This window comes from Condylura cristata, unplaced genomic scaffold (assembly GCF_000260355.1).
Source record: "Condylura cristata isolate star-nosed mole 26May11 unplaced genomic scaffold, ConCri1.0 scaffold00001, whole genome shotgun sequence".
NCBI lineage: Eukaryota > Metazoa > Chordata > Mammalia > Eulipotyphla > Talpidae > Condylura > Condylura cristata.
Window position 1 is genome coordinate 85,400,585 of NW_004567102.1, and position 22,045 is coordinate 85,422,629.

The 22,045-nt window shown below is 53.8% G+C and overlaps 1 protein-coding gene across 4 annotated transcripts in view; it reads left to right on the plus strand.

The window, feature by feature from the left end:
* The window catches only part of ARID1B (AT rich interactive domain 1B (SWI1-like)), a 301,215-nt gene that overhangs the window by 265,246 nt on the left and 13,924 nt on the right, over nucleotides 1-22,045 (plus strand). For 3 of the 4 annotated variants that reach the window (XM_012722087.1, XM_012722079.1, XM_012722082.1), the window contains exons 9-14: nucleotides 5,840-5,949; nucleotides 6,647-6,805; nucleotides 12,303-12,512; nucleotides 14,271-14,475; nucleotides 19,647-19,782; nucleotides 20,006-20,178. In XM_012722087.1, coding sequence (XP_012577541.1) covers nucleotides 5,840-5,949; nucleotides 6,647-6,805; nucleotides 12,303-12,512; nucleotides 14,271-14,475; nucleotides 19,647-19,782; nucleotides 20,006-20,178 — 993 coding nt within the window. The remainder of the gene's footprint in view (nucleotides 1-5,839; nucleotides 5,950-6,646; nucleotides 6,806-12,302; nucleotides 12,513-14,270; nucleotides 14,476-19,646; nucleotides 19,783-20,005; nucleotides 20,179-22,045) is intronic. The other variant, XM_012722073.1, reaches the window with a different exon arrangement.

Sequence of the window (22,045 nt, forward strand, 5' to 3'; positions counted from 1 at the left end):
CTGTGCTGTTTCAATAGGGGTGCCTGTAAAAGTCCCGTTTCACAGGAGATGACCAGAGGCAGGGCGCTGGTGCCGGTGGTGACTGAGGGGGGTTGTGCTTCTATCATTTCTGGAAACGTAAATGCGACAGCAGCTGCCCCATAAGTCCCGTTCCCGGGTTGTCTCTGTGGAGGCTGTCCAGACCATCGTCTCCAGACCGTCGTCTCCAGTGGATTTGGGGCGACCTGCTGAGATGTGTAGTATGGTCAGCCTGCTCGCCCTCTCAGCAGCTGCGCTCTGGCAGGATCCAGTGTCACCGTGTGCCCTGAGCCGCCGCCTCTTGCTCCCTCACGGCCCACAGGAAAATGCTGCTTCCACAGCCCCTAAGCTATGACTGGGCAGTGTCCACTCACCCCTGCAGTGCTGTGTCCCCTTAGAAAGGCCGCTAGAGTGGGGGGCTGCCTGCCTCCTTCCCGCCATGTCCCTGCCTCGTGACCGCTCCGCCCGGACAGGTCCAGACCGGCTGCCGCCTGTCAGGAAGGACAGACTGACCGTCAGGGGCTGGGCTCACGTCCGTCCGAGTCCATGTTGGTGGTTTTCTAGGGTCTGAAACAATAGCACCGTCCCCTGCTACATCTGCGAGTGGCTTGTGAAATAAGGCTAGAGTGAAAATGGGGGTTCTCAAATGAAGTTAGCCTCCCTGGGGTGAGCAGGGGGCCGCCGAGTCTGGGCAGTGACCCTGGGCTGCCTGTCAGCAGCCCTCGCTCCCCTGCTTCCTTGGGACCCCAGAGCCACAAAAATAGCTAGCTAACAAACAGATGGCACTGTGCCGCCTAGGGAGATTTATGCGTTCCTGAGGAATAACCAGCTTAACGGAGATTCACAGAGAGGGCTTCTTTTCATTATTATTACTATTTAGATAATTCGGCTATCCATTATTTCATGGAGTAGAAATCTGTTCAGTGAAAGGCCATTTATCCTTGCGGTCTCTTGTATCAGCAAATAGTCGTTTTTTGTTGTTTTTTTTTATTGCATTGTGCATTTCGAAATATTGAAGTTTTAGTAATTTAAACACTCATCAAATGTCCTTCTCCATGTCCACGGGGTTTTATCCCGGCTATTAAGTCAGATGCCAGCGGGGGCCACAGCCACGCGGCGCGTGCAGGGTGTGGCCTCGTGGGCTGGCGGCGCGTCTGGATAGCGCCAGTGATCTTGAGGGCTCGTCCCCATCGTGCGGGCGACCCCAGGGCGGCTCCTGGGGGTGCACTCGGGGCTTCCTGAGCTGGCCGAGGGGCCAGCGGGGCCGACAGCAGGGGGTTGCCCTCGCGAGGACACTCGCGAAGAGCCGAGGTGACCCAGAGCGCCGGCACCAGCCGCTTCCGAGCCGGTGGGCGCCGCAGGCGACCGGGCGTCGGCCGAGTCCACGGGTGAGAGTGGACAGTGCCGGGGCCAAAAGCCCGCCAGAGGGGCGAGGCAGAGAGAGAGGCAGGGCAAGGGGGCGTGGGCGTGGGGACCCCCCAAGGGGCCCGTCTGACCACGGCCGTGACTGAATGCGCCTTGCTTACACAGCTTGAGCGGTTCTAGTGTCCGTGTTTGCGTCCAGTTCCGCGGTCTGAATCGGCCTCAGACTTGTCTGTGTCTAAGCCATCTCAGAGGAGAGGCCTGAACTCCAAAACCTGCCTCTGCCCCCACAGCAGGCCTGGTTGGCCCGCAGGAGTCACGGTACTAACTGCAGGGCGCCTCGCAGCTTAGCCCACTCGCGGGAGGCACAGCCATGCCCAGAGCCCTGCCTCACCCAGCCGTGACTGCCAGCCTGACTGCCCCGTCCTGACGACGGTGTCCTCTTCACCCGGCCTCCCTGCCCCAGTCTCCACGCTCGCTCCGCGCTCCCCAAAGCCAGGGGCCACCTGGGGAACCACAGCTCCTGCCCCTCCTCCCCCACCACCACACCAGAAATTCACAGCAGCCCAGGAACCTGCCTCCCCCGCCAGCTGGGGTGACTCTGTCCCTGTGCTCCGGCTCGGGGACCCCAGTGTGGAGGCCTCCACGAACAGCCCTGCCCAAGGGGCCTGCCGCCGGTCGCTCTGCAGAGCTCGCTGCTCCGCATAGGAACTGCTGTTGGTGGACCGCAGAGATTCGCGAGACCACGCCTGGCATCGAGTGCCAGGTCACCGAGGGGTGACTGTTTCCTGCCCGGAGCCTGGGTTCCTTCCAGACGAAGCGCTGGCCCCTCACTCCATCCATCGCTGGTGGAGTGCCGACGAGAAGTGAGAGGAGCCGTTAGGATCTTATTTGCTCACTAAAAATTAATGATTTTAACTGAATCGCTGCCCTCCCCCCAAACGAAATGACGTGTAAACTGTGAAAGCCAGGCCTCTTAAAATGGGGAGCGGTGAAGAGGGGGATTCCGCCACACCGCTCCCCGGGCCTGAGCCTTGCACCTCACCGATGCCGCCTCTGCGGGATGCTTTGGGACACGTTCCCAGGCCTGGTGGCCCCGTGAGATGGCAGTGGGTCTGTCCTGAGCCTTCCTCTCTCCTGCATGTGTGTTGTTAACACGGTCTGTGCAGATTGCTGCACGTGAGACGGTCTTGAGCAGCTGCAGACCTGCCCACGTAGACCGGCTCCTTGTGTTCTCAGAAGCAAGGAGCAAAATAGAGAGCAGGGTGCATTGCTGACCGTGAAAAGGAAAGAACTGTGCTGTCTTCTGGCGCTGATTTTGCAGCCTCGTCGGGCGTAAGGAAAGGAAGCTGGAAGACGAGGACTGGAGGCCTGAGTCCAGCGCGCTAGGCCATTGCGCCTTGTGCCTGTCAGACCCAGTGTGGACCTTGGCCCGGGCTGCGCTGAGGACTCACCCCGAGGAGAAGTGTCCTTCATAGTTCTTCTGCCCATTTTTTGACAGGGCTGTTTGCCTTGTTTTTGTTGAGGTGTGTAAGCTTTCTGAGCTCTTCGACATCAGTTCCTACCCGGCAATCAGACAGGATGAACCCTTGCCGGTCACAGCCACGTGGGTGGAGCAGGAAGGGATCATGCTCGGAGAAGTCGGTAATAAAGAAAAGAAGAATCTGCAGCATCTCACTTGTAGGTGGACCATAGAGGAGCCAAAGAAAGAGTCGGGACAAAGACAAAGCGTGCAAGCTGCCCTGAGCACTGAGGCACACAGCAGGGGAGGGGGGGGCAGGGCCTAAGCAGGGGAGGGACGAGCACGGGGCCTGGTGATGGTCACGGGCTCTGCGGCGGGGGGAGAACTACCTGGACCGCACCTGCGGGGGGCTAACACTGTCCAGAAATGAGCAACAAAGTGAGAAAGTAAATAAATAAAATATCCAGATCTAGAAAGAAAGAATTCGTTCCAGCTCTGAACTGCAGTGGAAAAGCCAGAGGCCGATGTGTTCAAGGCATTCGCGTCCTCCCTGCAGCCAGGATGCCCTGCACTCTTCCTCCGCCCTTGGCACAGCGGGTTGCCCGGTCAGGAGCAGGAGCCCGCCTGGCCTTGACGCAGCCTGCTCCTGGGGGGCTCCTGTCTCCTGGGGAAGGGGGGAAATCAGGCCGCGGGGGCCCCCTGCGGCCTGTGGCTCTTTGCCGAGGATTCTGGGAAGAAGTTAAAAATAAGCTTTTCAGGAAAAGGAAGAGTAGAAGGCGCTGCCCATCGAGGTTCTTTTGTTTTAAAAAAACAAAAACAAAAAAGGCAGTTTTCAGGCAGGAGTACCCGAAAAAGGGTTACTCTAGATTCTGTCCTTACTCGTGTCTCAAAATCACGCACCCATGCCTCGTTGCCAGTGTGTGTGTGTGCATGCTCTGAGTGCTCCTTTGGAGAATATAACAGGGGAAAGGAGGTTGGAGAATTTCACGCCAAAGTACATGCTTAGGTTCCTCTAGGTCTGATTTTTAATCAGCGTAAATTCTCATTAATTAGACTGATACGCACTGATCAGATCTTCATGCGCAAACATTATGTTTGTGTCTATTCACACATGTAGTGCATAAAATAGGCTGTGACTGCTGCTGTTTTTCAAAAAAATAGTGTTTGGGCATAATTTATTATAAATATGGATGCAACCATTGCTTCTGACTTTGGAGCAGCAGGATGTGACAGGAAATCACGTGCCCGTGACTTTGCCACTGTCTCTGGAACCACGTGACCGCGCCCATGCCTGGAACACCGCCCTCCGCCCTGGCACACCCCGGCGCGTCCCTTCTCCTCTCCCGAGGGTGCAGATCACTAATGCAGCTCGCACTGGACCCCAGAGAGGGAGCAGCGCGGAGCTCTCCGCGGCTGGAGCAGGCGGGCCTCTTGGTGTGATCTCTCTCAGCTGCTGTTTTGAGGTTTCACACATTCACAAAAATAACAGCATTTTTAGCTGATCCCAATAGATTTTTCCCTTGCAGCTGCATCCCTTGAAAGAGCTTTTTGTTCCAGTTCTTAAAGTCTAAGTATTGAAAGTAATTTGAAAAAAAGAAAAACACCCCAATTATGATGTGTGTGTGTGTGTGTGTGTGTGTGTGTGTGTGCTGATGACTCTAAGGGCTGACGGGGCCGCACATGGGCTTTGCAAAGCCAGCCCACAGTCGTGCAGACAGCGGGGCGCGCTGGAGCGTGCGGGTAGACTCCTGGGCACGTGCGGGGGAGGCTTTTGGCAAGGCCTCTGGTCTCAACCTGCGGCGATGCTAACGATATTAGCAAATTAGCACCACCGAGCTTGCCAGCGAATTCGCCAGAGCCCAGCTCACCCGCTCACCGCTGTAATTAAAACTAATTATTTTCTAAAACACAATAATACATGATATGTGCGGTCGTGCTCTGGGGGGCGACGTGCGCAGCTCGCCCCTTCCCCGGGTTGGCGGGCCGCGGGGCGCTGTCCCGGGCCTCAGATCCGGGTCTCCTCCCTTTAGAAGAGGGAAGGTTCCGTGGTCTGCACGCGCTCTCACGCCTCGGGACTCCCTCCCTCTTCCTGCCTCGTGCCCTCGCTCTCGCACATCTCTCGCATCTGTGGGCCTCGAGCTCCCGGCCCAGGGCTGTGCAGATGCTCTCACAGGGGGTTGCTGTGCAAACTCGGCTGTTACCCAGAGAGCTGCACTGGCCCCTCCCGGAGCCCAGTTCTTCCTCTGGAAACAAATCTGAACCCTTATTTTGAGCTTGAAATGTTCGTTCGTTTTGTAGTAAATGTATAGGTCGGTTATTCCTCGGCGAACCTCTCCTTCCCAAACCTCCATGGGCTTCACAGAATTCCTGAGCCTAGACAGCGAATGGGCTCCGTCTGGAGGGCCGCCGGCCGGTGGGGTGGCCCCTGAGGGCTGATGAAGGGCGCCTCCCCGCCCAGAGGGGGTGCCTCCCCTCCAAGCACCTTAGATCTGATTGGCTTTGGCCGTCTGCTAAGATGGTCTTCCGCTACCACACAGCAGGCCACCTGGCCAGGCGATAGGACTTCCCAGGGAAACGGTGTAAACCGTCCCATGATTCTGCAACATCATGATTACATGAATTTAGGAAATGAACGCAGCGCTAAATCCGTCACCAGGTAAAACACAGACACACTCGGTGCATTTCCTCGCAGCTCCTGGGGACTCATTTCCATTTGTCTCCTACTCTTAGAGCTGTGATGGCTTTGAAAAGATAATGAGTGTTGACCGTCGGCAGTTTGGGTCTCGAGTAAACGATAGCTCTCTTGTTCGGAAAGATAAAGACGGACGGACGGTCAGAACGTGGTGCTGCTTAGTCTTGAGCAGTTGGTCTGCTCTGAGCAGGTCTCCTCCTCGAGTTTCTCCCACGAGGGCGGTTCCCTTCCCGCGCCCCCGGGTGCCGCGCCTGGCCAGGAGAATCCGTGTATAATCCTAAACTCTTTCTCCTGTTTTCGATTAGCATCTATGGGTCTTGCAGATATGATGTCCTCTGGTGATTCCAAGCTGTCCGCCCCCCTCAAAGCAGACGGCAAAGAAGAAGGCGCGGCCCAGCCCGAGAGCAAGTCGAAGGTACCTCCCCCCGCACGTGGCGGGGCTGCCTGCTCAGCGCTGTCCCTTCCGTGTCCCTGCGTGTCCGCCCTGGCTTCTCCTCTGCCTGCCTCACTGTGCGCGGCATGCTGTCTCGCTGCCCCCATGGCTGGATCTGAAAGTTACTAGTTCTTACGGCATTTCGGCATTCAACTGCGGTGGGGGCGAGGGGCGGAGGGACGACTCCCAGCGAGGAATCTGCTCTGTGGCGGGGAGAAGCGAGGGGTCTCGCCTGGTGTGGATACCTGCAGCCGTGTTCTCTGCCTTCAGTTTATAGCTTCCTGTTTTGGCCGCCTCAGCAGCAACATACTTAATATTTTGCTTTCCTGCCTTATTTGATAAATAAGGTGAACAGCTTCTTTTTTGTTTTTGTTTTTTTTTCCTTTCTTTCTTTCATAAGGGGTAACCCATGCTTAGCATTTCGTGTCAGCTTCAGGGAAGCATGGTGGCTTAGTGGCCTTCTCCAGCGTCCAGCAAACTGACCCAGCCCTACTAACTGAGAATGTTGGTTTACCACCTCTCTGTGTGTGTTTTGTGTGTGTGTTTGTACATGTCTTTATATATATATATCACTATATATATAAATTAGTCTGTTAAACTGGATGTGCTTTTCGTTATTTTAAATAAAGTTTGCCCTACCTTTGTCTTTTTTTTTTTTTTTTTTATTCCTCTACCACAGGATAGCTACAGCTCTCAGGGTATTTCTCAGCCCCCAACCCCAGGCAACCTGCCAGTCCCTTCCCCAATGTCCCCCAGCTCTGCTAGCATCTCCTCATTTCATGGAGATGAAAGTGATAGCATTAGCAGCCCAGGCTGGCCCAAGACTCCATCAAGCCCTGTAAGTGGCTCTGGTTTTTTGTTTTTTTTTCTGTTTTTTTTTTTTTGGTTTTTTGGGGTTTTTTGGTGATTAATTAATTCTACTTGAATGCTTGCTTATTGATTTGTTTAAGACTTCTTCATAATTTATCCATGAAAGGCTTTTCTTTATAATTATACTAGTAACAAAATGAATAAAGTTGATGTGTACATAGAAGTTGATTTCTGGTAACAAAACCACTGTTATAACGAAGCAACTCATATAAGCATGTGATTGTGTGACTGGGCCCAAACTCCTTCACACAGTGACTTGTTTGACTGCCCATGGTGGGCTTGGCGGAGAAGTTTAAATTTGCTCCTTCTCCACTGACATGGGAACTAATAGCAGCCGCAGAGAGGAAGACGGGAGTGGCGCTCGGCCTGAGCCTCCCCCCGGGCCCTGGGGTCTGAGCCCGCTCATCTCAGAACTGCCTACCTGAAAACGTAACTGTTACACTTAAAGTCCTACACAGAGTTTGGCACAATGTCAGCCTTGCTCGTTTAAGTCTCTTTGTCAGAAAGTGATAGCACCCTGTAGAAATGTCCATGCGGGTGAGTATTCGGAAAATTGCTTTGAGAAGAATAGCATGTACCTGCATGCACTTCACTGGAGGCAGAACAGTTATATCCTGCGCCAGATGACCAGTGACCTTGAAATTAAGTGTTGATGTCCATGTGCTATCTAAATAAAGGCCTCTCTGTAGCACGAGGCCTTTGTTTTCCGACTGAAGAAATTAATTCTGTGCCAATAACAAAAAGTGATGGCACTATAGTAACCTTTATTTTACATTCACATAGGAAGTCAAAAGATCTCTTAAAAAAATTGTAAAAAGGCCTTAACATGCAATTACTTGCCAAGAAGGCTTAATTAACACGCTAATTTTTATAAGACCAGCATTGACGGCACAGCTCAGGAAAAGCACCTTGGAGGGAAGAAGACTCTAACTGCAGAATCTGGCAATCTAGTCAAAACCCCAAAAGGAGGCTGCTATTAATTATCCATTCACTGGTTTAAACAGATAGAGATGAAGGTTTGAGGAGCGGTGGTTGCAGTAAATGTTTGTGAAATTCATGTGGAGCTCTGGTATAACTAGCATTTTCCTTTTCAGAGGAAGAAAGGGGTGTGGGCTGTTACCCTCTCTGTAGATATGTGTTTCGCTTTTGCAACAACCAAGATGAAACGGAAAATGCTCCTAAGGCTGGTTAAGCAGAACTCACCTCCGCCGTGATGTCTGTTCTGCGCCTTGACTCTCAGAAGGCGGGCGACACGCGGGCGCTGGTGCCCACGCTTGGCGGGTTCTTACTTTGTCTTAATCGTGAAAACGCGTTTCAGATCAGTAGTGCTCTCAAGTTCAAAGGCAGAACTCAAATTATAACTTCCCGAGTCAACATCCCAATGCTTCAGTGTTTGAAAAAAAAAATCACAATTTTTAAAGCCTTATGATAATAATCAAGACTCAGAATTTGTTAAAAGTGCAGACTGTGAATAGGCCATATTACCAGTTTTCTGTTCCACCTTACTAACTTCTGGATTCTAAAGAGTGGCTGGCGTATTTAGGACGTTTTCACTTGCTGGTCGCCTTAGCCCTGTCCAGTGAGTCCTGCAGAAAACATCAGCAAAACCGCACACTTTCTATGTAAATAAGTAACAAACTGAACTATCGATTTCATTTTCTGGTTGAAAGACATTGATACTTAAATCTGCATATTACCTTTTTTCCAAAGGCTTTCCCACACACGACCCCTTTCTACGCCCCCGTTGTCTGAAGGTTAGGAGTTTGCAGGCACACTGTTGGCAGTAGCAGAGAAGCTGGCAGGTCGAGGAGAGTGTTACACGGGGGGTCTGCCCTGAGAGACAGCCACGCTCTTGAATGAGCTGCTAATTCAAGATGAGAATCAAAGGAGATCCAGGAAGGACTGCAGATTAGCTCTGCTTTGACATCCCCGCAGAAATACACAATTTAGGAAGCTAGAACTGCTCTGAGCTGCAACTGCAGTTTGTACTGACCACTGCTCTTAGCAGCACCCTAACAGAGCCTGGCTAACCGTAGGCCAGACGTGTGAGAGATCAACAGAGTCGTGTCATAAAGAGCCGAAATAAAAATAAACATATGCACGTACACGCACGTGCCCTTACCACCAGGCAGAGGGTGAAGGTGGCAGAGACGTAGCGCTGCTGAAGAGACATGAGGGACACTGCTTACAGACCTCATGAGCACGCCTGGGAAGCCCCGCTGCACCACCATCCCATCTGGCTGGGGTCTGTCGGCCGCCTCCCTTCCTTTTCTGTGGCCGTTTCAGAACAATCAGGTGCAGCTTTTGCACTGCAGCGATACCCGCTGTGCTGGTGCCCTGGCAGAGTTGGCCGCATTCTGCAGGCCCATTGGTTTTGGCCATTGTCGGCAGGGAGTGTGTATCTGCTTTCTCCCTAGGTGTCGTCATAGCTAATACCTGAGACTTAAGCCTTGTGTTGAGCTCGACAAAGTACATAATCTTTATTTCCTAAGGTTTGTGTCCTCTGTTTGGACACCCCAACGCTAACTTTCAGATCAGTTAATTATTAGCAAAAAGAGGTGCTGAGGCTGTTGAATGCTGGCCCTGAGCAGCATCCCTTCTCAGCTTTCAGACTCAAACTACCCCCTTCCTCGCTGAAGCCATGTCAGTACGCTGTTCGTTTTTATTTCAGTGATGCCAGGCTTTTCAGAGCATGTTTGGCCATTTCAGTATTCATTCAGAAAACTGACGCCTGTCCAGGGCCTGCAGTGACAGTCACTGCTGCCGATCAAATCGGCACAACCCTGGGCTCGCAGGACTTGCAGTCTAGTCTGGAGAGAGGAGGGCAGGCAGATAGCCAGATGCACATAACAGACAACCAGGCTTCCGTGTGCTGTGTAACAAGTGTCTCACAGGACAGCCCAAGCCTGCGGGGGAGACTCAGAGTAAGGAGAGCTGTCGGGGTAACCTGTTCCCGAGACCTGGCCACTTCCTTTTCATTCAGACGTACTTCCTTACATTCTGGTACATACATGCTGTTTTTGAAGATATGAAGACGGAAAAATCATTCTATTTAAAACTAGTATTTTCACCTTTTCCCAATTGTAAGAGAACAAATGAGGTCATCAGAACTTTAACTTTGTTAAAGTTTCTTTAGCAAAGAAAGATAAGAAAAGCTAACATACATGTCCTCAGCCTTCGTGTAAAGCATTTTTTAGGCCTGTTTCTGGTTAGGAAAATCCACTCCTTTCCTAAGTAGAAGCAAACGTTTCTATGACATCATTGCTCATCGTGATTAAATATTCTTTCAGAACTGCTCCCTAGTTCAGCTTGCAGGGTACCCAGAGAAAGGACAGCGGGCCTTATGCTCAGGGCGCTGGTAGAGCTGTTCAGAATAATTTTAAGGTGACTTTTTGTTCTCTTAAATTGCATCAGACTTTTTACCTCTCAGTTTTTCATATGAGGAAAAATAGGAAAATTGGAGCTTTTTGTTTGTACTGCTTTTAAGCAATAGTACTTCTTTCCTCATTTTTCATTCCAGTTTTTCACTTTTAAAAAACATGAGACCCATAGTGTCAGTTTAGCTCCTGCAAAGAAGATAAAGTTCACTTGGTATTTAGGAACCTGGTAACTCCCCAGCCCCTGATGACCAGGCTTCTGAAGCGTTAACAGCTTGGGCATCAAATGGGTTAGAATAGTTCCTTCTCCTAGTCAGACTTTCACTGGGTATGAGAATATGGAAAACGAAATCTGAACACAGAGTGTTCCGTAGTCCAAGTGTGTATGTAGATGCACAACACGCAGGGGTGTGCATGCAGCTTTAGTTTCTGCTCCAGGGGCATTCGGAAGTGACTGGTGCTTTTTCCCCTTCGCATCTTAGAGTATACCCTAAGAGAGCACACTTACCATTTTTTCCACTTACAGTCCTGCATTTTTTATTTACATCAAGGTATCACCCGTTTCTGTATATCTGATGTAAAGATTTTGTCTCAGTAATTCCAAAGCTGTCGTCTTAACATTTCAGCAGGAATAGCTTGGGAGACCTGGCAGGGCAAGGAGCACTCCCCAGCCCTGTTAGTTTAATTCTTCGGCCCCCTTTTGTTCAGGGCCTACTTTTATTGGGGATTATTTTACTACACAAGATAACAACACATCTCAATTTGGCCCTCAAAATGTTAGTGATATGCTTACAGTTAGGCTAAGCTAATGTAGTAGGAAAGAATTAAGAAAAGTGCCAGCTAAATGAATAGCTACATATTACACATGACGCCTAGTAAGAAACATGAGCAAAGGAAATAAGTTATTATCCCAAATAAATGACTGACCCAGTTTTGGTCCCAAGGAAATAAATTATTGCTCCAGTGGAGAATTTAGAGGTAGTTTTCCACACTCACCCTGCAGCACACAAATGTTGTAAGTACACTAACAAAAGAAACTGCCGGTTGGGCTTTTGAAGACCAAGAGTGTTGCCTTCCCGCATCACGTCACCGGAGGCTGGGTGTGCAGAAACAGCTCAGAGCTGTCACGTACAGGCAGAAAAGTAAAAAGGCGAAGAGCAAGGGCGTCACAGAGGCTGTGTGCACTCAAGGGCCGTGGACGGTCCCACGGCGGCTGAATAGCACGTTGTGACCCAACCAAGGCCTCCTGAGAAGCCTGTTTGAACAGCTAAGAGAGTAGATCCACACGTTCTCCTCACAAGGGAAAACCTTTTAGTTTCCCCTTTTGTGTCTTGGAGATGATAGTTGCTAACTACACCCAGGTTATCTGCCCGCCTCCCACCCGCTGGGTGTCAGTTACATCAACAAAACAACATTTTCAAGACATGAAGGAAATGATTACAATAACTGTCTCAGAGCCCATCCGGTGGCAGAGAAGCCCACGAATCTGAAGTAGGGAAACAGGTCATCGCGCCGGCCCTCCGTGGCCAAAGCTCTGCACGAGCAGGGCGCCCGCATCTCTGGTTCCTGTGCTTGTGACTCCTGAATCTTCCAGAGTGCCGTGGCCTGGCTCTCGCACGTGATCGAAGTGTTAATGAGGACACAGCGTAGCTGTCCTTGTTTTCACGGGAAAGTAAGAGTCCGTCAGTTTGGGGGACTCTGGTGCTCACAGTGAAAGTTCCAGTTCACTGTGATGGCTCCGTGAGTTCGCACACTTCTGTCTTTAAGACGGCTCAAGGTGTCACTGGAATCTTGCCTTCTGGGATTCAACGCTTATATGAATAAAAAGGGTTTTGGTATTTTTCGGCTTTGTTTTCGAGGCTATAAAAGGGGGAGTTTGGGCCCTTTATTTGAAGTCAAAGTAAATTTTTAATGACTATGTATAGTGTCTGCCTGAACTAGTAGCCTTCATTCCTAATTGTTGTGTGATAGCAGTAGATTTGAAATTTCTTCTTGTAGTTGGTAGCTCATTACTGTTTTCTCGCCTTCTTCCCTTGCCCTCTGCCTGCCACCCATGTCCCATCTCCAAATGCTCCTTCTGGGCACTAGAAGTCCAGCTCATCCACCACCACTGGAGAAAAGATCACAAAGGTGTATGAGCTGGGGAACGAGCCCGAGAGGAAGCTGTGGGTCGACCGGTACCTCACTTTCATGGAGGAGAGGGGCTCCCCCGTCTCCAGCCTGCCAGCTGTGGGCAAGAAGCCCCTGGATCTGTTCCGGCTCTATGTCTGCGTCAAGGAGATCGGAGGGTTGGCACAGGTGAGCGGCAGTGGGTAAGGCCACGGGCACTCAGCACTTGTCCCAGAGACTCCATGTTTCCTCTCACAAAAATCTCCACCCATGAAAGTCCTCTCCGCCCCAGGCCTCTGGGCAGGCTGACTTGGGGGTGCTGCTCACCGCTCCAGCTCTCAAGCCTCACTACCCATCAGAAACCCCTGGGCGCTTTGGCCACCTGCGGATACCTGAGCTCTCACCCGGGGCCTAAAAGGAGCCGCTCTGGGCCCCCTGGGTCAAAACCCTGCTGAGGCAACCTGCCCGGCCCATATGGCTCCAACCACCCACCCAAGGGCGAGTCATCTCACCCCTGGGACTCCCAAGTGCCTGCTGGTCTCCATCTGCCGGCTCTGAAGGGTGGATACAGGAGAGGCTTTGTTCTCTGCCCTCCCTGTGGTGCTCCCAGTGGGGAGACCCACACTTGGAACAATTAGAGCTGAATTTCAGCCTTGGGCAATCAGATGGTAAAACAGCACCAGACCAACTGAATGGGGAGCAGCGAAGAAGGGCTCCTGGTCCCCCCTCGCCTCTGCTAGGCCCTGACCTCGCCCCGCACCGAGACCCCCAGTCTTGCCTGTGTGCGCCTAGGCCCCGGCATAGGCATTTTTAGAAGCCCCAGGAGCTGAACAGTCGGGTCTCCCCCATCACACAAGTGGAGGAATAGTCCGAGCCCTCACTTTGCTCATGGCGTTGTACCAGGTGAGCCTCTCTGCTAGTGGGGCTGCTGAGGGTTGCTTGACCGCAGCTGAGGTTCTCGTGGGCCGCTGCCGGTTGACCTTTGCCGGTCGATCAGGCGGCTGGGGCAGGTGCCGCGGCCACGCACAGCAGCGCAGCGCCTCGCTGCAGCCCTGCGTCTCCGGCGCAGCCCCGGGAGCACCCGCGCCTCCCTGCAGCCCTGCGTCTCTGGCGCAGCCCCGGGAGCACCCGCGCCTGCGTGCACGCACGTAAGGACACGGAGCAGCTCCGAGGGCGTTAGTCCACATGCCAGCATTTGCAGAGATCGCTGTTCCTTTAGCCCTTGGGGTGCCCCTTCACGGGGTCCCTCTTAAAGACTGCTCCCCGATGGGAACCAAGTCAGAGTAAGGCCTCCAACCCTTGAGGGACACTTCGGGGATTTTGGCCCCTTTCCTCTCCTCCCTTTGCAACCTGCCCTCCGGGACACCCGCCGGGCCTGGCGGCTAGTGCCCGACCTGCGGCCGGTGTGGCCTGGGCAGGAGCCTTGCTGCCTCCTCCCTGAGGGAGGCTTTGGACTGCTGGGAGGAAACGCTTTACATATGTAGGTCCAAACACTGAAGTGGCAACATAGTTCAGTTGCTGCATTTCCACTTGGCATTTAGGTGCCCTTTAGAAGAATCTGAAGTGGGGTGGGCCCAGGGTGAGTGCGAGAGCGGGCACAGGGTCCTCGTGGGCGGGGCTGAGCGTGCGTGTCCCGGGCCAGGCCCAGACCCCACGCCCACGGCCCGGCTCCGATGGCTGCGTGGCGGCGTTAGAAAACGCACCAGCAGAAGATTCTCAATGAGCTATGCTTTTTATGTCGCTATCAGCAGGCTCCTTAATGGGTTTATAACTGTAAATGCTGTCTATGCACTACTGAGTGGGAGTAATGAGCATTAGTTAAAAGAGGCAAATGGAAAAAAAATGTAAACCAAGACATTAAGTGCTTCTTTTTTTCTTTTTGGTCCCCTGGCTTTAAACAAGCCTCTACTGCAAACCGATAACCCTGCCTTTTTGGGCTTTTCTTAGGTTAATAAAAACAAGAAGTGGCGTGAGCTGGCCACCACCCTGAATGTGGGCACCTCCAGCAGCGCAGCGAGCTCCCTGAAAAAGCAGTATATTCAGTACCTGTTTGCCTTCGAGTGCAAGATAGAGCGAGGGGAGGAGCCCCCACCGGAAGTCTTCAGCACCGGGGACACCAAGAAGCAGCCCAAGCTCCAGCCACCCTCCCCTGGTAGGTGCACACACTGCAGCTCCGGTCTGCCAAGCCCAGGCCCAGCCGGCAGGCGGAGCAGACGTCGGGTGCTGGGTTTAGTTCTTTTGTTTCATTGGACCCCCCATGACATGTCTAAGGGAGAGAACAAAATTGGGGACATTTTTGCCATTGATTCCACATTTTGAAGGCATCTTTTTTTACTTTATGGCTTATTTAGTCAATAGAGCGATACACCTCAACTCCTCCTACAGGCATTGCAGTAGCCCACCTGCCCGTCAGCATGCCCTCATCCACCTTGCGCTGTGAGGACTGCCCACAGGCCTGTCGGCCACTACTGCCAGCCCCCTGCCTTCTGGGGCTCTCTCTTTCAGGGAATTCAATACACGAGCGTGGCCACAGCCCTTGCGCCCTGTGCCAGGATCTGGGAGCTAGTTAGCTTTGACCTAGAGGGTAGGAGACTCCCAAACACTTCTTAGCGATGAAGGTGGCCCCAAAATTCTCGGAAGCAAAGCCAAGATATGATACCTTACACCTGTCTTGTCACTCACCTAGATACCACACTGACCTTTCAGCTCCTGCAGGCTTTGTTCTGCCCGGCAGTGGCAAATCCGAAGTCACTAGATGAGCCTCTTCTACTCCATGCAGTTTCAGAAGTGGGAATGTTACAAGGCAGGGGGAGGGGGCACCCGAACCCCCAAACCTGCCTGCTCTAAATAGGTTCTGCCATCTGCCCACATCAAGACAAAACACATATGACTTTAATGAAAAGGGACTTTAATACCGTGAGTCTACAACACGGAAGACAAAGAATATAATTTCTAAATCAAACACCTGAAGTGACCCATCCCCTCGTGGGCAAAAGCCCACCCAAGAGGGATGGGCCCAGAGCCAGGTCTGAAAGCCACCACAAGACAAAAGCACCTTCTGGTCAGACATGGCCAGACAGGTCTGGGAGGAAAAGAGCATCATCAAAATCAATATAGACACTGCCATGGTCACCTCCCTACAGGTCTCTCTCCCACGTCTGCCTTAGCCAGTCCAGGGTCAGGAAACGAGCCCGGCTTCTTCCTCACATGCTTGCTGCTCCATGTGGCTCCCTCAGGTCTCCTCTGGCTCCATCCTGCTTCCTTCTTTAGATTCCTTCTCTCCTCTTTTCTCTATTTCTGGGTGGGGCAGTGAACCTGGAATTTCCCCTTTTCCTAGGGTCCACCCTGTTGCAGGAAGACGTTTCTGCGTCCCTCGGCCCTGGGCGCTGGTCTGCTGGTCCTCTCGTCAGTTCCTGGCCCCTCCCAGCCCCGTGCTATGGTGCAGGCCATGCCTGGCACCCTGTATCACACAGGCAGGCGCCTTCTCGGGGCAGGCGGCCCTAGCTGATGCCAGTGCTTCTTAAACACTCCAGGCACTTTGCTACATGTGTTGTTGCTTAATCCTCCCTCAGCCCTACGGCGCAGAGAGCCATGAGAAACTGAGGCACAGAGGCACACGGGTGGGAGACAGCAGGCAGCAAGACCGGGTGCCGGTGCATCCACCTCACATTACCAACACCCATCACCTCGCGAATACCTTTGTAAGAGGTGAAACGTTTCCGTGTAAAAGGAGGCGTCAGGGGCCCAAGAAAGACGCTCTTCCCTTCTGGGTCACCTCCTGGCGCTCGCTGGGAGGTGATGCCGCGTGTGAGGCTGGGGCCGGACCTCACCCAACACATGGCAGAGGGCTCTGGCGGCCGTCGAAGCTTCAGGTCTGGGTTCCTGAGCTCCGCAGACGGCCGCCTCGGCCGCAGAAACTGTGAAAACTAATTTTGAAACTCTCATTTAGTTCACAAGCCAGCCCGTGAGCTAGGAACAGCTCTGAAGCTGGTTTTTCCAAAATAAAAACCCAGCGGGGTGTGGGGACCACAGTGGCGGTGTCTGCAGAGGGCCGGAGGCCTGTTTGCTTTGCCAGGAGAGAACTTGGGTCCCTGAGGGTAGAGCGCGGCCCCCGGGAGCCAGAGGCTGGGCGCCCAGAGGCCACCCCAGCTCAGGCCTGCGCCCTGAGTGGCCAGCGCTCTGCCTTGTTTTTTTTAAACTGCCGTTTTTGTGGCAGCATTATCGTGTCGACGGCACAAAAGAGCTGGGATTGCAGATGCTCTTCAGACCACGTCCTTCTCAGTGGCCCCCCACAGAGCCCAGGCCCCGGGAGGAGACAGGAAGCAGGGGAGGCCCAGCAGCTCCGGACCGGGCACAGCCCGGAGGCCAGGCATGTCCCGGCACCCTGGGGCGGAGGTGGCCCTCCCCCACGGAGACTCTCTTAGGAAAGGATCTCTGTGAAGCGCTGTTATTGCCGGATAGAAAATAATCCCCACCATTTGCCAGGTCAGGGTCTGATGTAGCCACAGACTTTTTTTTTTTTTTTTTTTTTTTTAAAGATTTCTTTATTTGTGCATACAGAACCAGGGTACAGGCCAGAAGCTCAGGGGCGGTGAGAGGCTTCACCAGAGACAGAGTGGGGAGCAGAACAGGCAGATCAACGAAGCACACTGCTGAGGGGAGCAGCGGGCGGGTCAGGAGAGGTCTGCCACGCCATGTGGTCTCCTCCGGGGCAGGCGGGGATCGAACTCATGCGGAAGTGGCTTTAGCTTCTCAGTGCTGTGCTTTAACCCGCTGCGCCACCAGGGAGGGCCTGCCACAGACTTTTTAAGAGCTAATTTTCAAAGTCCGTGTTCTTGAAAGTCAGTTTTTCCCTTTAGAGCATAAGTACGGTCTATTCCTTAGCAGCTCATCAAGCCAACTAGACTGGACGGTTCCTAAGAAGCACCTAGCTGTTCCTCAGAGGGGCACTCTGAGCGGGCGCCGCCTGCTCCGGCCACTTGGCCCCCTTCCCAGTTGTCCCCCAGCGCTGATTTGGGGCTGGCTGAGAGGGCCTGAGATTCGACTGCCGGCCACTGGACGGCGTCGCCCTGAGCCCCGGGTGGCTCCCACACTGGACCCCGGTGACTGACCACGGTGACTGGAGTGAAGGAGCCCATGATCCTGGCCAGGAGGGCCTGGGGGGGCACGCTCCAGTGAGTGACCTGTGGAGTTGGCAGAATCCTAATGAACGGCACGGGCCCCAGGCAGCACCCCTCTCCCGGAGGCCTGGGCAGCCTGTGAGCTGCAGGGGACGAGGGAACGGGCAGGGGCCAGGAGACCCCCACCCCCACCCCATTCAGTCAGTAAGTCTGTAACCAAAATCCCATCCATCTTTGCTGGCAGGTGGCTGACTGCATTGCTATTATTAGCTGACAGGTGATGTCACAAAACCTGTCACTGATCCAACCAGGGAATCCTCAGCGGAAGATAAATGAGAAAGGGACTGGGGTCATAAACAAAGGCGCCCTCTGGGTGACCCCTCCTCACTGCAGACCTGGGACCCATCAGCTCTTCTGCTCCCCACCCACTGCAGCCGCCCCAGCCAGGACTGGGGCACCGGGTTCATGCTGTGTAAATTATCTTCCCAGCTAGGAGTCTGACTGTACAGTCTGAAGTCTGTGAATGTACTTAACCTTCAATAACCTTCCCAGTGTTTACTTTCCAGTATACATTTGTAGCTTCTGGCAAAAGGCAGGGATATCCTGGAGAGCCTGCCAGCCTCCTCTATTAATGGAGCGTCAAGAGGTTGCATTCATCTTTTTTTTTTTTTGTTCCTGAAAGGAAAGGAAAAAGCACTGGCAAGAGAGAAGAATTTTTCCTTTTTTTTTTTTTTATTAGCGCTAAGTGCGAGTACTTGTAAACAGGGGCCATTCTGAAGCTTCAGCCTGGTGGCCCGGGGCCCAGCCTTGACTGAGGGAGCGGGTTATCCCCCCAGCCTCCTCCAGGGGCATCACACCTGGAACATCAGCCTGAAGGTGTTTTTTTTAATGGACATTTTCAGGGTTTTACCAAAATCCAGGTAGGAAGCACAGGGGGCTAATAAGGCTTTCCTTCAAGATGTCCACATGGCGAGTCGGGCCTGCGGGCTCTCTGCCACTTCCCCTGAGCCTCTCACGCTGGGCTCGGGGAGATGCCCTGATGGGGGCACCACCCCCACCCACCCTGGGCGGGCTCCGCTCGGGCGCCAGGCCAGAGATGGGCCCTTGCACTTCCGACCCCTCGCGCCTCCATCCGGCGCCAGGCACGCGTCGGATCTGCTTTCTCTAAAATAAAACGTGAGGAATGGCAGCAGTCCTGAGCCTGGCTGCGTCACAGAGGGAGCAGGGGCCGGACGACGCAGGGTCCCTCCTCCAGGAGCGGTGACCTGCCCCACGTGGTCGTGGGGATCCTGGTCACGGCCTTTGCTGTCACTCCCCGGGCCAGGTGTGGAGGGGCCTGCTGCCCCAGGGTGCCCCGCTGTCTGGCCGTGCAGTGTTGTCTATTAAAACGCGAGGCCAACGTGTCCCGAGCACCTGATGCAGGCGGGCGACGCCCCGTGGTAGCCAGGCGCCCTCTAGAGAACGATGTTTTGCCCTTCTGTAAGGGCGGGTTAGTTTTTTTCAAGCCCCCATTCAAGTTTTGAGAAGATCCGCTCAATTCCAAGCTCCTAGTGGGCTTACAGTTATAAGTCTCGGTGGAATCACAGCTAAAGCTCAATCTGCAAGCCCTGCTGATGTGTGTGGCCAGCGGGCCCCGCGTTCTGCGTGGCAGACCGGGTTCCAGGGCTCCAGCAGCGACTGTTAGTGGTGACAGAGCAGACACAGCCAGACAGGGAAGGCACCGAAGTGGCGTAAGCTCCTTGTCTGCTTTTCAGCCTGGATTTCTCACTGCCGAAGCCCAGAATTCAACTTTCTAAACCATCCTAATCATCCATCAAATGGATATACGGAAGTTCCCACCCCTCTTCCTTACTGTCAGACACGTAGATGCTGTCCACTACAAGCAGCCCTGAAACGACCTTTTCCTGCCCGCACCTTCCTTCCCATTAGATACATTCTGGGGTGAGTTCCCCAGAGAGCAGTTGTGCAGGCAGACGGTGCAGCCATCACTGACGGTCGCAGTGACCACGTCACCAAACTCTAGTAGTTCACTGAAACGGCTTTCTAGATTTTCACTCTAGACCAGGTGAGAGCCAGGAGCGTTACCTCACTGTCACCGCGGTGGATATTGCTCCTGTTTCTCTCCTTTTATTTTCTAATAACCGGCCAGGAAGACTCGCTCTGACAACCTCTGTTCTCCCCTTTTCTCTCGCGCCACCACCAGCTAACTCAGGCTCCCTGCAAGGGCCGCAGACGCCCCAGTCCACCGGCAGTAACTCCATGGCGGACGTCCCGGGTGACCTGAAGCCACCCACTCCCGCCTCCACCCCTCACGGACAGACCCCAGTGCAAGGCGGAAGGTACGTGGCGCCCCGGGAGCGGCCGAGTCGCACGCGTCTCTTAATGTTCGGGAGCAGCACGTCTGTTTCCTAGCGCGATTTTCAGTGGCGACCACGGCTGCCTCACCCACATGCCGTATTTCCGGTGGTGTTCGCCTGTCTAGATTTCGGGGTTGGCTGACTTTCGGGCGAGCGTGTGGGTAGCGCCTGCGTCCTCACGGAGGTCCCTCTGCCCCCTCCGCAGGAGCAGCACAGTGAGTGTGCACGACCCCTTCTCAGACGCCAGCGACGCCTCGTTCCCAAAGCGCAACTCCATGACGCCAAGTGCCCCCTACCAGCAGGGTGTGGGCGTGCCAGACGTGATGGGCAGGATGCCCTACGAGCCCAACAAGGACCCCTTCGGAGGGATGCGAAAAGGTGAATGTGGGGCAGCGCCACAGGCCCCTTCTTGAGGGCAGGAGACACATGTGAGGCCCAGCCCCACCCTGCAAACCTGTGGCCTGGAGAGGGTGCTTAGCACCTCTGTGCCTCGGTGTCCTCGTCTAGATAACCATCGGGCATCGTGAGGTTGAGGGGCCCCGCGAAGGGTGACTGTCGGTGCCCATGGAACGTGCCAGCCCAGTGTCCCGTGTTGGGGGCCGGGTGTCTCAGGCGGAGTCCTGCACCCCAGACCGTGGCTTCCGCGGCCTGGTGGCCGTGAGGATGAAACAAGCAGAAAGCAAGTTAAACCACAAGTTTGTTATTCATGGGAGAAGGGGCAGAGCCATGATGGCAGGGGCATCCGCGGCCAGAGGGAGGTCTGGAGAGGAGAGCTCTGTAGGAGCAGTGACCCGCTGAGACCCAAGGAAGGAGTGGGTGTTGGAGGACAAGAGGTGGCGGGGGCAGAGGGGTGCAGGGGGAGCCGTGAGGGGTGTAGTGGAAGCGCCCGGGCATGGGGAGCGGGCTGTGGAACCCTCAGTCTCCACGGGCTCGGTGATGAGCCTGGATAGCCGAGCCGGGCATCGGGAAGTGACGCGACTCGGGGTTTGGGGTTCGCTGAAAATCAACAGTAGCTGCCCATCCACTGGGAATGTTCTGGAGAGAGCTGAGGGTATTGTCAGGGAGATGGCCGCCATAATCTAAAGCAGGGGTGACGGGCTGCCCCCCCAGGCCCCGCGTCAGCACCAAAGCAGCACAAGCGCACTGGAGCGCCAGGATGAGCTGATGGAGAAGGCCAAGAGAGACGCGGGGGCGGGCGTGGGTTCCTTCCGTGTCCTTCCACGCAGACCCGGGGGGTGGGGGAGAGCGGAGGGAACCCAGAGCTGAGGTCCGCGTAGGTCGGGGGGTGGCCCAGGGAGTGTGCCTGGGTGGGGCGGGGTTGGAGTCACGGATACTGGGGATAGTGAGCGGAGACCTGTGCGCCGCTGTGGGCTCACAGGGAGAGTTTCTGGCCTCGCCCTGCCCTCTCAGTGCGCCCTGTGGTGCTGAGCGCCTCGGGCACACTTCCAAATGCAGTGGGTGCCCAGAAACTGAAGTGGAACGTGAGTGCTAGTGAAAACGAATCCAGGAAAATGTGAATAACGTTGTGATGGGCGCGCTTATTCTGGAATCCCTTAACTGAACTGTTCTATTTGGATGTGAGAGATCCATGCATGCCTCGATAAGCTGTCTTGAATAGAGAGAAGCGTAAAGCCCAAAACCTGGTTTTCATGAGTAGAACAGACAACAAAAACTAAAAACAAATAGTCACAAAATTTTAAATGCTGGGCATATGCCATTTACTTAGCAAATGGTATTCTATTTCACATGTGTTTCATATACCACACTTCCACATATGTCCCATAAGGTGAGATGATCTATAATTGCCCCTTTCAAAGGTTTCAGAACTGCTTATTCCAAGCGAAGATTTTTCAGAACAGGCAGTAGAGCCATAAACTCGGAAGTTACGAGCTCTGTGAATGTTGGAGGTAGCTGTTTGTCTTCGTGGTACGAGATGCTAGAAAGAACATTGTTTTTTAGTGTTATTGCTTTAGATTCTGACAATAAGACAAAAACAATCGGCTTGGGGGTCTGACTGACAGTTTCCAGGTACCGTTCTAACACCCTCCTGTACGCTCTCTGATATGGCCAGAACCATGTTCTTTTTTTTTTTTCTTCCCTCTACCTACAGTTTTTCTTAACACAAAGTTAAATCGGGGCTGGGAGTGACTTGGTTGCCTTGCTCACACTGGGACTGTGAGATGTCTCCACCAGCTGAGTAAATGAAGCAGCGGCTCTCACACTTGCCCAGGAATCCAGCTTACCC